The sequence below is a fragment of the Melospiza georgiana genome, chromosome 33 (assembly GCF_028018845.1).
Source record: "Melospiza georgiana isolate bMelGeo1 chromosome 33, bMelGeo1.pri, whole genome shotgun sequence".
NCBI classification, from domain to species: domain Eukaryota; kingdom Metazoa; phylum Chordata; class Aves; order Passeriformes; family Passerellidae; genus Melospiza; species Melospiza georgiana.
This window is the reverse complement of record NC_080462.1, coordinates 2,926,691-2,941,435: the sequence shown is the minus strand read 5'-3', so window position 1 is coordinate 2,941,435 and position 14,745 is coordinate 2,926,691. Positions and strand designations below refer to the sequence as shown.

The window sequence follows — 14,745 nt, the reverse complement described above, 5'->3', positions numbered from 1 at the left end:
TGAACTGCTTTTCCAAGGACTCTTCTCCACCTCTCGGCGGTGACAGGGAGGGACCTGGAGCTCCAAATTCCAGGAGCCGGTGCCAGCAGAGGATCCCTCCGGGCAGTTTGGGATGCCAGGCGTGTCCTGCTCATCCCATTCCGAGCCATTCCGGGCGCTGTTTTTATCCTAAAGACCATGTTCGGTTCATTCTTCCCTAATGGCCACGTTGGGGCTGGAATTCCGGGTCATTCCCCGCAATTACCCCCGCCCCAAAATATCCCAGGGCTTCCGCACAACAAAGGGAGCCAGAACGCTTCCCAAACACTCCCAGGCTGGATTACGCCTGGACCTGGAATGTTAATTTTATGTTAATTAATCAGATCTTATTTGGGTTACGTGCCCTAAAACTGGAGTAATCGATTTGAGAAAAAACAAAAAGAAAAAAAAAAAAAAAAGAAAAAAAAAGGAAAAAAACCAGAAAAAATAAGGAAAAAGAAAAGAAAAAAAAGCAAGGAAGTTGTGGCCCCTGGTGAAAACTTCCCGAGGGTTCGGTTCCAAGGGTGAGGGGCTGAATTGTGAGGAAAGTGGGAATTCTGGCCGGAATTCGGGATATTAAAAGTGTCCCTGTTAATTTTGTGTTGTTGTGAGTGCCGGTTCTGCTTCTTATGTCCATTAAAAACCATTTTCTGCACCACCCTGCCCCGGGGTTATTCCACCTCTCTCTTCCTCCTGGGATTCCTCATTTCTCTCCCAGATGCTCCGTTTGATTTCCAGGAATAGCCCATGGTGGTTTCCTCCCAGCCACAAATTCTGGGTCATTTTGGAAAATGGGAATTTGGGCCCTTCAGTGTCAGAAAAAAATCAAATTTCCAGGGGATAATGAAATTTTAATGACATTAATCTCGCTGACAAGTCCCGGCCGTGCCCGAGATCTCCTCCCAGTGGTTCCCCGCATTGCCGTGGGATGTTTTTATAAACCCTCGGGGTTTCTCTTCATCATCTCCGCCAGGAAAAAAAAAAAAATTAAAAATAAAAACCATCAGCGGAACCTCACGTGATTCCCCGTCTGGCGTGGGAGGGGCGGGCCTGGAAAGAGCAAGGGAAAAGGTGATTACTGCTAATTAATTCTTAATAAAGCGGGATTTTCTGGATTTTCTGCAGGCTCAGCAGCTCCTGGGGGAAGCCTGGGGCGGGCGCGGGGTCCTGAGTCAGGAGTGACCATGGGAGAGGCAAGGATCTCTGTCAAAAACATCTCCAGATTCCTGAATCATTGTTTGCCCGTCTTCATCCTCACCTCAAAACCTTCCTCCTCCTCCTCCTCCTCCTCCTCAGGGGCTGGGAATGATCCCTGGATTTCTGCGTGGCTCCTTCCCTGGAAATCGCGTTTTCCCCGTGATGGCACCGGCTAGAGCTGCTGCCAAAACAATTTAATTTTAATTTAAATTTTAATCTCGGCGCACTCTGATCTCGGGACGATGCCAAACCCTTGTTTTTTCACACCCAACCCCTCGTTTTCCCGGCACCCCGAGGGAATTGGGCAATTTTTGGGGCCGATTTCCTCACGGGGATTATTAAAAAGTCTGAGGTGAAATCCCAGCCCCGGCTGTTGATTCAGAGGGGAAGGAGATCCAGGGAGGAGCCCGAGGCTTCGCTCCTTTCATCTCCTGCGCCGGCTCCGAGCCAGAAATTTTTTGTTTGGAGAAACAAAAACAGGAGATGGAAAGGCCGGTCCTCGCGGGGATATTGAATTGGGGAATTTTGGCGCAATTTGGGGGGAAAAAAATCGATATGGAAGCTCACAGAGAAATAAATCTTCAGCGCGGGAGTTGTGCCAAGGGTGGGAATCGCCCTCCCTGTCTGACATCCCAAAATCTCCGGGATTTAAAGGAGCGCCAGGTGGAGTTTTGGGAGAAACAATGGTCACAAATACCTGGATTGAGAGACAAAAGCGAAAAAAGCAAAAGGCATTTGAGGGACAACGGGGACAAAGAGGACAGGAGTGGTTCCCTTCCCCCGGGCCGAAGTGAGGCTCTATAAAAGCTCCTGCAGAGAGGTTTAAAATCATTTTTCTGCCATTCTCGTCCCATCTCCTGCTGTGACACTGCGTAAGTCAGATCTGGGGGGTCGGGCAGGGTTTGAGCTCGGAAATTGTAAAAATTGTGAATTTTTACCTCTAAAAAATTCGCATGGAGTGGTGGGAGATGGTTCACGGTTTGGGAACAGAACAGTTCGAAATAAATGGGGTAAAATTTGTGTTAATAAAATAAAATGGCGTTAATTCAGAGATTAATCTAATAAATTAATATAAGAAATAGGAATATAAGAAATATTCGTATTATAAATATGAAAATTGAAAAGATTAATAATGGAAATAGGAATATTGAAAAGAATATTTGAATGGATGGATGGATGGATGGATGGATGGATGGATGGATGGATGAATGAATATTGGAAATATGAACATTGGGAATATGAATATTGAAAAGATGAATTTTAAAATAATGAATATTTTAAATATGAAGATAGGAAATATTACTATTAGAAATATGAATGTTGGAAATATGAACACTGAAAATACTAAAATTGGAAATGTGGATATTGGGATATATGAACACTGGCAACATGAATATTCGAATAAATGAATAAATAAATAAGCAAGGGTAATAATAAATAATGAATAAATAATGAATAATAACAGGAATAAATAAAATCAATAAATAAATATTATAATTAATAAATACAAGTAATAAAGGAAATTATAAACAATAACTATAACTATTAATAAAAATATAAATAACAAAATATTATAAATTATAAATGATAAATGATAAATGATAAATGATAAATGATAAAAAATAAATGAAGGTTGTCCTTTGCTCTGTCCCCTCACGTTGTCCCCTCTCTGTCACCCCCAGCCCCACGATGTCTTCCCAGCAGCTCTGTGCCGTGTCCTGTCCCCAGCCCTGTGCCAGCTCCTTGAGCCAGCCCTGTGTCACCACCTGCGGGGACTCCCGGGCCGTCATCCACCCCCCGCCCGTGGTCATCACCTTCCCGGGGCCCATCCTCAGCTCCTGCCCCCAGGAGAGCATCGTGGGCTCCGCATTCCCAGCGGGAATGGGAAATTCCTTCGAGCTGGGAGGTGTCTCCTCCTCCTCCTACTATCCTGGAATTCCCTTCCCCTCTTACCCCCCAAAACCCTTCCCCTCCCATCCCCCAAAACCTTTCCCTTCTCACCCCCAAAAACCTTTCCCGTCCCACCCCCAAAAACCTTTCCCCTCTCACCCCCAAAAACCTTTCCCTTCCCGTCCCCAAAAACCCTTCCCATCCCATCCTGAAAAACCCTTCCCAACCTACCCTGAAAAACCCTTCCCAACCTACCCTGAAAAACCCTTCCCAACCCACCCCGAAAAACCCTTCCCAACCCACCCCGAAAAACCCTTCCCAACCTACCCTGAAAAACCCTTCCCAACCTACCCTGAAAAACCCTTCCCCTCTCACCCCCAAAATCCCTTCCCATCCCACCCCGAAAAACCCTTCCCTTCCCACCCCCACCGTCCCAAGCCCGGTAAAGGATTCCCACATGACGAAAAGCAGCTGAACGAGAAATAAATCCACAAATTGTGAGCGAGGGGAGGGCTCCTAGAGGGGCTGGGGCTGCTCCTTCATCCTGGGAATGACTCCAGGAACGATCCCAGGAATAATCCCAGGATTGAATCCAGGAATGATCCAGGAATGACCCCAGGAATGATCCCAGGACTGATCCCAGGAACGATCCAGGAATGATCCCAGGAACAATCCCAGGACTGATCCCAGGAACCATCCCAGGAACAATCCAGGAATGATCCAGGAATGATCCCAGGAACAATCCCAGGAATCATCCAGGAATGATCCAGGAATGATCCAGGAACAATCCCAGGAATGATCCCAGGAACCATCCCAGGAACAATCCAGGAACGATCCCGGAATGATCCCAGGAACAATCCCAGGATTGATCCCAGGAATGATCCAGGAATGATCCCAGGAACAATCCCAGGAACCATCCCAAGAACCATCCCAGGAACAATCCAGGAACGATCCAGGAATGATCCCAGGAACAATCCCAGGATTGATCCCAGGAACGATCCAGGAACGACCCCAGGAATGATCCCAGCCCTGTGATACCCTCTAGATCAGATCCCCACTCGCAATTCCCATCGATTCTGCTTTGCTGTGAATTTGCCCAAATTCCCCTGGATTTTCCTCTGAATTCCCCTGGATTTCCCTCTGAATTCCCCTGGAATTCCTTGTGGTGCTGCTGTCGCGGGATGAATCCCATTGCTTGGCCCCAATAAAATCCCTTCTGCATCACGATTTGGAGTTTTCTGTTGGGGTGGGATGAGGTCTTGAAGAATTTCTGGAGTGGACACGTAAATTTTTCATGGAATATTTTGTCCCACCTGGTTCCCTGGGAAAGTGAAATGGGAAATTTCCGATGGGTGAATCCATAAAAACATTCCCTGGAGGAGCCAAACCCTCCTCCCAAAATCTCCAGGATGGTTTGGTCTCATGGACTTGCAGAGGTTTTATAAAAAAGAGAAGAAATCCAAGAGATATGAATGCAAACACAGAAGTTTATTGGGATAAAAGCAGGCAAACAATTTGGGGTTGGAGGATGGAAGAGGCAAATTTGGGGAAACATGACATTAAAAACAGGAAAGAGGAGAGGAAGAGCAGCTCCCAGGGCTGCTGAGGAGATCCCAGGGGTGCTGAGGGGTTTGCATGGATGCTGAGCATTTCCCATGGATTCTGAGCAGCTCCCATGGGTCCTGAAAAATTCCCATAGATCCTGAACATTTTCCATGGATTCTGAGAAGTTCCCACAGGTTCCTAACAGTTTCCATGGATCCTGAGCAGTTCCCATTGGTCCTGAACATTTTCCATGGATTCTGAGCAGTTCCCATGGATTCTGAGCAGTTCCCATGAATCCTGAACACTTTCCATGGATTCTGAACATTTCCCATGGGTTCTGAGCAGTTCCCATGGATTCTGAGAAGTTCCCACAGGTTCTAAACAATTCCCATGGATTCTGAGCAGTTCCCATGGATTCTGAGCAGTTCCCATGAATCCTGAACACTTTCCATGGATTCTGAACATTTCCCATGGGTTCTGAGCAGTTCCCATGGATTCTGAGAAGTTCCCACAGGTTCTAAACAATTCCCATGGATTCTGAGCAGTTCCCATGGATCCTGAACATTTCCCATGGATTCACAGCATCTCCCAGTCCCACAGAGCCCTGTCCCCCCACTCAGCCCCTGCCCCAGCTCCTGCTGCCTCTCCCCCAGGTTTCCCCATCCCTCTCCCGGCTCAGCAGGGCCCGCAGCTCCCGGAGCGCTGGCTCCAGGCGCTCCTGGAGGAGGGGAAGAATCCTCCATAGACCAGAGAACCCTGCAGGCCCCCCGGGCGCTCCAACCCCGCCGGGAGCGCCGAGCCCACGATGCTCTCCTGCGGGCAGGAGCTGAGGATGGGCCCGGGGAAGGTGATGACCACGGGCGGGGGGTGGATGATGGCCCGGGAGTCCCCGCAGGAGGTGACACAGGGCTGGTTCCAGGTGTCGGCGCAGGGCTGGGGGCAGGACACAGCGCAGGGCGCGGAGCAGCGGGAGCTGAGCTGGCTGGAGAAGGACATGGTGGCAGGAGAGAGCTGGAACTGCTGGGGAAAGGGAGGGAAGGGAGGAAACAGGGTTGGAAATCAGCACAGCACAGCCCCTGCTCGTATTTTTCTCTCTTTCCTTTCTCCCTGTCCCTCTCCTCCTTCCTCCTTCTCTCCTTCCTTCCTTCCCTCCCTCAAAAAACTCTCCAAAATCTCAGATTTTTCTCTTTCTCTCTTCTCCCTGTGCCTCTCTCCTTCTCCCTCCTTCCCTCCCTGCCAAGCAGCTGCTCTGGAAAAACTCAGATTTTTCTCTCTTTTTCCACTTCTCCCTGTCCTTCTCTCCTTCTCCCTCCATCCCTCCCTCCATCCCTCCCTCCTATGTGGCTCCTCTGTTCAGAATCAGATTTTCCTCTCTTTTCCCTCATCCCTCTCTCTCTTCCCCTGCCTCTTTCCCTCCCTTCCGGGCATCTCCTCTCCAAAAGCTCAGATTTTCCCTCTTTTCCCCTTATTCCTGTCCTTTCCTTTTCCCTTATCCCTGTCCTTCTCTCCTCCCTCCCTCCCAAGCACCTGCTCTGGAAAAACTCCGATTTTTCTCCCTATTTCCCTTCTCCCTATCCCTCTCCTCCTTTCATCCCTCCTTCCCAAACAGTTCCTCTCCAAAATCTCAGATTTCCCCCTTTTCCCCTTCTTCCTGTTCCTCCCTCTCTCCTTCCCAAGTAACCCCCTCTCCAAAATCTCAGATTTTCCTTTCTTTTTTCCTTTTCCCTCTCCCTTTCCCTCCTTTCCTCCTCAGGGCTGTCCCAGTCTCCCCAAGGAGTGACTGCCACCCCTACCACCCCCAAAGCATCCCCCAGACTCACTCAGAACCCGAAGAGGAGAAGCCCGAGGAGCTGAAATCTCAGGAATCCGGAGCTGGGATGGGAGGAATTGGGAGCCGGGAGCTTTTTATCCCATCCCGGGATTGCCCGAGGGGGTTGAGCCATCCCTGAAGTTTCCCAACCCTCGGGAGGCAATCCCTGCCCGGGCTCGGGTTGTTTTATCCACCTCAAAGCAATTATCAGTTTCTCCCAACACCCTTCCAGTTTCTTCCTTGAGTTTTTTTGGAAGCGGTTTCGCTTCCTGCAGCGTTTTTGCTGATTTTGCAAAGCTGGGAAAATTGTTGAGGAATAAATTTTTTGTGGTGGAATTGCTCCATAGGCAGGAGCAGCTTCCATAGACCAGCCTGGCCCTGGAAAATTCCAGGGCTGGGAAAATCATGGAATTCCCTGGGCCAGGCCCTAACAGGGAACAATTCCAACCCAAAATCCCACCCAAATTCCCCCTGCCCCATTCCCTGTGTCCTGTCCCTGCACTTCCTGAGGAAAAGTCTCTCTCCAGCTTCCCTGGAGCCCCTGCGGATCCTGGAGGGGCTGTGGGGTCTCCACATTCCCAACATTCTGAACATTCCTACCCTGGATCCATCAGGGAGAGGCTCCAGTCCCCTGAGCAACTTCACAGACTGGGGACACCAGAACCAGGCACGGAATTCCTGGTGGGATCTCACCAGAGCCATCCCACCAGAGCCGAGGGGAAGAATCAAACACCAGGACACAAAAGGAAGAATTTTAGGGTTCATTTGGGTTGATCCCACTGGATTTCTCCTTCTGCCCTTTTAGGAGGATGGGGAAGTTCAGACAGGGACTTCCAGCAACTCCCGGGGGTTGTGCCCCACAATTTCTCCTTCCTTGTTTTTTCCTAATCCTGGTTTTGGTTTGGGTGAATCCTCTTAACTGTGAATTCCGAGGGCTGGGAAAACTCAGGGAAACCCCAGGAAAGGCTCCCTCAGCCTTCCTACCCTAAGAGTTACCAATGGAAAAAAATGGAGTAAAATGGACATTTTGGGACAGAATTCTCAGGGCCACTCAAATCCCCACTGTTCAGTTTATAGCTCCATAAAGGGGATGGATTCTGGGGGGGGGGGGGGGGGGGGGGGAAGGTCATTTCTTGAGGAAATTTGGGAATAATGTTGGGTATGGAAAATGGAGACACAGAAGGAAATGTAATCCATGAATGACTGGAGAGGGGGAAATCTGAAGAACAAATCTGCTGAAGTTGCAGCCAGACCTCTGCCTCAGCTGCACCTGGACATTCCCAGGTTTTCCAGAGGTGATGCAGGATCCCCTCCCTGACCTGGCTCACCCCAATCCATGAATCCTCCTCCCTCAGCAGTGCTGATCCCACAGGTTCCCTAAAAAATGGACGTGGATTTCTCCTGGAAAACTCCATGGACATTTCATGAATCTGGGAGCGTTCCTTGACCAGGAGGACATGAAGGAGCTCTTCCCATTCCCAAATTCCACAGGAAGGTGTCTGTGGATGAACGTGCCTCAAGTCGGAGTCACCGGAGTCACTGTGGGTCAATAATGGCAGAAATTGCACAATTTTTCCTCGGAAAAAGCGGGGTGGGATCCGAGCTATGTCAGCACCTTGTGTTGATGGATCAAGCTCTGAGCAATAGTGAGGCAATCCCAGAAGTAGGAAAAAAGCAACAAGGAAAATTAAGAAAAATAAATCATTACTGTGCCTGAGTAATGCCGTGGATGTAACAACAACAGTAATAATTGCTGAGCGAAATAATCGCTTTATCTGGGCCATGAGAGGTGGAGGGAATTTTTCTTGGATCATTCATCAGCCGTGGTTGTTTCAGCTCCAGCTGATTGCCCAAGAAATGGTATAAAAACCCTCTCAGCTCTGAGCTGCTCCAGCAAACCCTCCCGACTCACTCCGAGCTCCACAGGGGTAAGTCCAAGCCTGGAATTGTTCCTGGAACTGTCGGGATCTGAACTGAGCTTTGCTTGGATCCACAATTGTGGGGCCAGCAGGGCCAGGGCACGGTTTGGAGTTTAGTGGTAATTTTGGGGGTTACTGTTCATTTTGGGATTTACTGTTCATTTTGGGGGTTACTGTTCATTTTGGGATTTAGTGGTAATTTTGGGGGTTACTGCTAATTTGGAGGTTACTGTTAATTTTGGGGTTTACTGGTCATTTGGGGGTTACTGGTAATTTTGGGACTTACTGTTCATTTTGGGGTTTACTGTTAATTTTGGAGGTTACTATTAATTTGGGGTTTACTCTTAATTACTGTTCATTTTGAGGGGTATTTTTGTGTCAAATTGACTCCATAATTAAGACTCAGGAGGCACAGGAGACAAGGACATGAGAAGATGGAAAACGCCAAATTTTGAACCTCTTTGTGACCTTTTTCATCCGTTCTTTCTCCTCCCAGCCCAACCTCCACTAAATTGGTCTCTGACCTTCCTGCTGCCTCTCCTTCGTGGTTCCAGACCCATCCTCAATCCCAGAAGATGTTTTCCTACAGACAGAGCTCCAGCTCCCGCTGCCTGACCCCCTGTGGGATCTCTTGTCCCCAGCCCTGTGCTGACACCTGGAACCAGCCCTGTGTCACCTCCTGTGGGGACTCCCGGGCCGTCATCCACCCTCCACCCGTGGTCATCACCTTCCCCGGGCCCATCCTCAGCTCCTGCCCCCAGGAGAGCATCGTGGGCTCCTCAGCACCCTCAAACTTCCTGGGATCTGGAAACTTCCTGGGATCCGGGGGTTCCTATGGCTCCTACAATTACGGGAGGTCCTACTCTTCCTATGGATCCTCTGGGAGCTGCAGACCCTGCTAAACATCTCAGGAATGAGCGGGAAGGAGCCAAGAGTCGCCATGGAGCATCCACAAATCCTGGAAGATCCCGGAGCATTCTCAGCCCCAAATCCCTGCAGTTCCAGGAGCATCCTCAGCCCCAAATCCCAGCACTTCCTGGAGCATCCTCAGCCCTGCACTTTTATGTCAATTCCCTTTTCTTTTTCTTTCTTTTTTTTTTCCCGACCTCGGAATGGTCCCATCCATGATCCCTTGCCTGGCTGAAAGTGGGATGAGGTCGTGTCACCTTCCCACACCCAAAAACCCAGGAGTCATCCCTGTGGAATGCCCAGCCCTGGAGCGATTCTTTCCTTCATTTCTCCCGGGGTTTTCCATCCCAACCGTGATATTTCTCTTCCTCCTTTCTCATTAAACCGTTGCGCATCAAAATCCAGAGTTTTCCTGTGGTTTTTATCCATAATTTTGGGGGGTTTCTGCCATTCTGGGTGAGCACGGCGGCTTCTGGCGCCTTTCCACACCCGGAAGGTGCCCAGGTCCTTTCGGCGGTGGCACAAAGTCATTCCAAGAGGGATAAAGAGGTTTTGGAACTCTCCCAATTCCGTTCGGATCTTCCCTCGGGGCAGGTGTGGCTGTTCCATGTTCCCAAAGAAAGTCAAACACGGGTGACTCGGATTACTTGTGTCTCAATGCCTGCCCCGGGCTCCGATGTAATTACATCCCCACACGGTAATTTCACAGTTTTTAAAGTTGTTTAAAAACAGCCTGAGGGGAAAAACTTTCCTTGGAAAACTTCCCTTGAGAATTCCCACAGGAATTTTTTTACCTGAAAGGCAAATTTTTGGTGGAATTCTTTGAGTTCCTTGAACTTTCCCATAAATAAATTAAAACAAATTGAAGAGTTGTTGAAGTGTACCCTGGGAGGGTGGAGAAATTCTCTTTTCCAGGGAATTTCTGGCTGCCCCCATCCCTGGAATTGTCCAAGAACGAGTGAGAGCAACCTGGGATGTGGGAAGGAGTCCCTGCCCATAAATCAAAGATCTTCAAGGTCCTTTCCAACCCAAACCATTTTCTGGTTCTATGAGACCCCAAAGGACAATTCTTTAATCTTTAATTCCTTAATTCTCCCTGGGCTTGGAAGGAAAAGAAAGAAACACAGGAGAAAGATCCAAAAATGGCTCAAAATTTAGGGGGTTTTCTCCTCCTTTTTCCATCTCTGTTTTGGAGCAACCTCTGGTCCTGTGACCCATAATTAGGGAGACAATTTGATAAAAAATCGTAATTTGCTGGCCACTGCAGCACTGGGATGTGTCCGTGGCAATTCCTGAAGTTCTCGGGCACAATTTGAAGAAAAACAGGACAGAAAAATTCCGATGGCAGCAACTGAGCCTCCTGATCCACCTGCCACCCAAAAAGAGAATTCCTGGGAGCGGGGAGAAAACTCCGAGGATGAGAAAAACTCTGCTCTGAACCCCAGAGGTCACTGTACCCTTGTCTTACCCAGTGTTCAGTCCCGGGACAGGGGAAGAGCTGTTAATTGAGATGCAATCATCAGCTGACTCATTAAAGGTGTTGCAAACCCCGAATCCCAGCTCGGAGCAGATCCCGATGCCAATTAAACATCTCGTGTTTGATTTCCAGATTTTATTTAGCGGGTTAAATGTTTATTTAGTGGTTTTTAGGTGCTCCGAGCTGGCAAAATCTTTATTTAATGGGGTTTTAGGTGCTCCAGACTGGCAATATCTTTATTTAATAGGTTTTTAGGTGCTGCAGGCTGGCAAAATCTTTATTTAATGGGATTTTAGGTGCTCCAGGCTGGCAATTTCCCTTCAGGCACAAACGCCTAGGGATATGGTGGGATTGGCAAAGGGAGGATTTGCCATTTTTCTCATTTTGCAACTGGAGGAGCTGCACTTCCAATTTTTCAGGTGTTTCAAATGAAATTCTCTCTCAGGCACACTCCTTAAGAAAATATTTTTTAGCTCATTCCCTCCTTTTTTTATTTTTTTACTTAATTAAATAGGAATGTCTGGAATCTTTGATTTTTGGAGTGTTCAAGGGGCTTTGAGCAACCTGATCTAGTGAGAGAAAACCAGAGGGGTTGGACTGGATGACATTTGGACCTGCCTGTGAGCAGATCAGTGGGTGAAGGGAAAAAAACAGGGGAAAAGGGGAAAAAGGGGAAAAAAGGAAAAACCAGGAGGCTGCCGTGTGATGCAACAAAGTTTTATTGAGCAAGAAATGCCCCTTTGCAAAGCCAGAGATCACAGAAGGTGGAAAATCAATTCCTTCTCAATTTAGGATAAAATCCATTCTCAGACAATTTTGGGGAAAATCCATTCCTGGAATATTTTGGGAGAAATCCATTCACAAATAATTTCAGGGAAAGTCCAACCAAAGTTCTGCTCCAAAATGTCCTCAGCCGGCTTCTCCTGGCTCTTGTCCGAGGATATTGGTCATTGTGGGTGAAATCCATAGGGAATGGGATATCCCATGCTGGTCCAATAAATTGGGAATGGGCTGTCCCACATCAGTCCAATAAATTGGGAATGCTGGAACAGGGAATGGGCTGTCCCATGCTGGTCCAATAAATGGGGAATGGGGTGTCCCACATCAGTGTGATAAATCGGGAATGCCGGAACAGGCAGCGAGAGCAAACAATGAGGAGGCGCCGAACAAGAAGTAGGAGAAAGATCGGGAATGCGAAGAGGGCCACGGAAATGCCGACCCCTCACGCTCATGGCCGTGGATTTGGGCATTCCCGGGATTCCCTGGAGGCTCTGGTGCCCTCAGCAGGGCCCACAGGAGCCACGGAAGAGGCGGCTGAAGCGACGTGACGTGGATGGGCCGCAGGAACCACCGGCCAGCGCTGAGATCCCGTATCCAGAGCGGGCGCCGTATCCTGGGAAAGCCGCGGAGCTGTAGAGACTCCCAAAACCCTGGGAGCCGCCAAAAACTGGGGCTCCAGCAGATCCCACCACGGCCTGCTGGGGGAAGGAGCTGAGGATGGGGCCGGGGAAGGTGACCACCACCGGGGGCGGCTGGATGAGGGCGGTGGAGTCCGGACACTGCCGGACGCACGGCTCGTTGCAGCTGTTGGCCACGGGCTGTGGGCAGGAGATGCCGCCGGTGGTGGGGCACAGGTCGTAGCAGGACATTTCCTGGCTGGGGTGGAGGGTCCTGGAAGGCAGAGAAGGAGATGCTGAAAACTGAGGAGCTGTGGAAGGGGTAGGTGGGGGTTTGGGGGAGCTGGGAAATGGGGGAAGACATCCCTGGGGGAAAAATTGGGGTGGGATAGGAGCAGGTTTGGGTTTGGGATGGGATGGGATGGGATGGGAGATGGAAATGGGATGGAGATGGAAGTGGGATGGGATGGGATGGGATGGGATGGAGATGGAGATGGAGATGGAGATGGAGATGGAGATGGAGATGGAGATGGAGATGGAGATGGAGATGGAGATGGAGATGGAGGTGGAGATGGAGATGGGATGGCATTGGAAATGGGATGGAGATGGAAATGGGATGAAGCAGAATGAAACAGGACGGAGATCGGATAGGAAAGAATGGGGTGGGATGGACATGGGAGAGGATGGAGGTGGGATGGGATGAAGTTGAGGTGGGATGGACATGGGATGGAAGGAGCACAGTTCCTTCATCAGATAAAAATATGGATTTAAAACATTTTTCGACCAGGATATCGGGGCATAAAAGCCTTCAGTTTAATGTTTTTTCCCATTAAAAATTAGAAATATTATTTTATTCACTGGGTCAGAACACGTCTACTCTTCTCCTTTTTGACTGTGGTGAAAATAACTAAATATTTTTATATGTTTATTTATATAAATGACTGTAATTAAAATAGAATGCTTTCTTCAGCTGGATAGCTCAGGACATGGACAAATTTCCCTGATTCAGTCGTGGAATGAAATCCAGGAAAATTCAACATTTTAAAGCTTGTGCCACCCTGAATTTTCATTCTGCTGTCCGTCCAAGAATAGCCAAATACAAATAACAGGAAAAAAATTCTGAATAAAAAATACCTAGCATGGATTTGACTCCTAAAGCCTTGCAGTAAAATACTTGTCAGGATACTGCAAAAAATGAAAATTTAAAGGATAAAAAAAAGAATACAGGAAAAATAAAGCCCTGAAAATTAATGTAATAGTTGCAAACAGCAACTGGAATAAAAAATCAGCAAGCAAAGGCATTTTGGAGCTGGGAGAGGAATGAAAAGGCATCGGACTTACCTGATGGAGAGGAGAAAAGCAGGAGAACGATGGAAAAGCTCCGCAGAGCTTCTGCTTTTATACAAAGCCTGGGATGCCCCGGGGCTGAACACGCCGAGCCCGGGTCGGACGAGCCCATATCACTCCCCAAAGTGACGAAACTCTCCTGGCTTTGCAAAACCACCCTGAATCTCTGCCCAGCACATTCCAGCTGCCGGCTCCCTTTCATCTCGGATCCTGACGGAGCAGCTCCATCCCTCCCAGCGGGAATTAAATCCCATTTGCTGAGCCCTTCCTTCATTATCTTCATTAATGACTTTTAATCAGAGTCAGAACCTGCTGCCGTGCACAGGTTTGGGATTTGCGGCTCCGGATCTTGGCTCTCGTCACTTCTGCTCCCAGATTTTGCAATGGAATGCTTGGAGAGGTGCAAGGAGCCTCCCGGTGGGTTTTGCACTCGCAGCCACAAACCTCAGGTCATTGTGGAAATCATGGATTTGTCTGCTGGGATTGGGTATTCCCAATTTTCCTCAATGCAGAAAACACAATATTTTACTACCTAAAACAGGGCTTAAATCAAAGTTTGGTTAGTTTGTTTTGGTTGTTTTTGTTGAGTTTTCTTTTTTTTTTTTTTTCTGGACGGATATTAGTGTTTTTTTCACAGATGAACATCGCCAGGTCCCACCTCAAACCCCATCATTTGCTGTGGATGAGTTATTAAATAAACACATTCCTACCAAAGTTGCACTGAAATTGGGAGGTTCTTTCCCCCAAACTTCGGGATGTCCCCAGGGGATTACAGGAATAATTTTCCCCAAAAGGTGTCCAATTATTTTTGGGGTGTGTTTTTGAGCAATTCCCAAACCCTCCTTAGTAGTTTATGCATGAAATGGGGTGTGACAATTGCAATATAAATATGTGGTTGTGTTCTAACAGCCCAGCATTTTGAAATGTAATTAAAATTAGTCTTAAAATTATTATTAAAAATAAAAAATAAACATAAAAAAAATTGTCCGAATGAACTCTTTCTGTTCCCTTCACCACCTCATGGCTTCTCACCTCAGTGGATTTTCTCATCTAATTTAAGTTTTCATTTATTTGGGTGAGTTTCTTCTTCAGTGCTGATGTTTTAACTCACATTTTCTCTGTAGCCTGAACATCTGCGAGACAAAACACAGATCTGGATGGTTTAAAAAATATCTGTCATTTCCTCTGAAAAGTTCTGAATGGTTTTGTCCAAATTCAAATTCCAACAACACATAA

General features: G+C 48.1%; 2 protein-coding genes across 2 annotated transcripts; both read right to left on the bottom strand.

Moving 5' to 3' along the window:
- Window positions 1–5,325: 5,325 nt before the first annotated feature.
- Window positions 5,326–5,646, bottom strand: LOC131095091 (scale keratin-like). The gene has a single exon (XM_058042664.1). The coding sequence runs from the start codon at window positions 5,644–5,646 to the stop codon at window positions 5,326–5,328; it is 321 nt and encodes a 106-aa protein (XP_057898647.1).
- A 6,399-nt stretch (window positions 5,647–12,045) lies between these two features.
- Window positions 12,046–12,414, bottom strand: LOC131095274 (scale keratin-like). Its single transcript, XM_058042944.1, has one exon. It carries the CDS (start codon window positions 12,412–12,414, stop codon window positions 12,046–12,048), a length of 369 nt encoding a protein of 122 aa, XP_057898927.1.
- Between the last annotated feature and the right edge of the window lie 2,331 nt (window positions 12,415–14,745).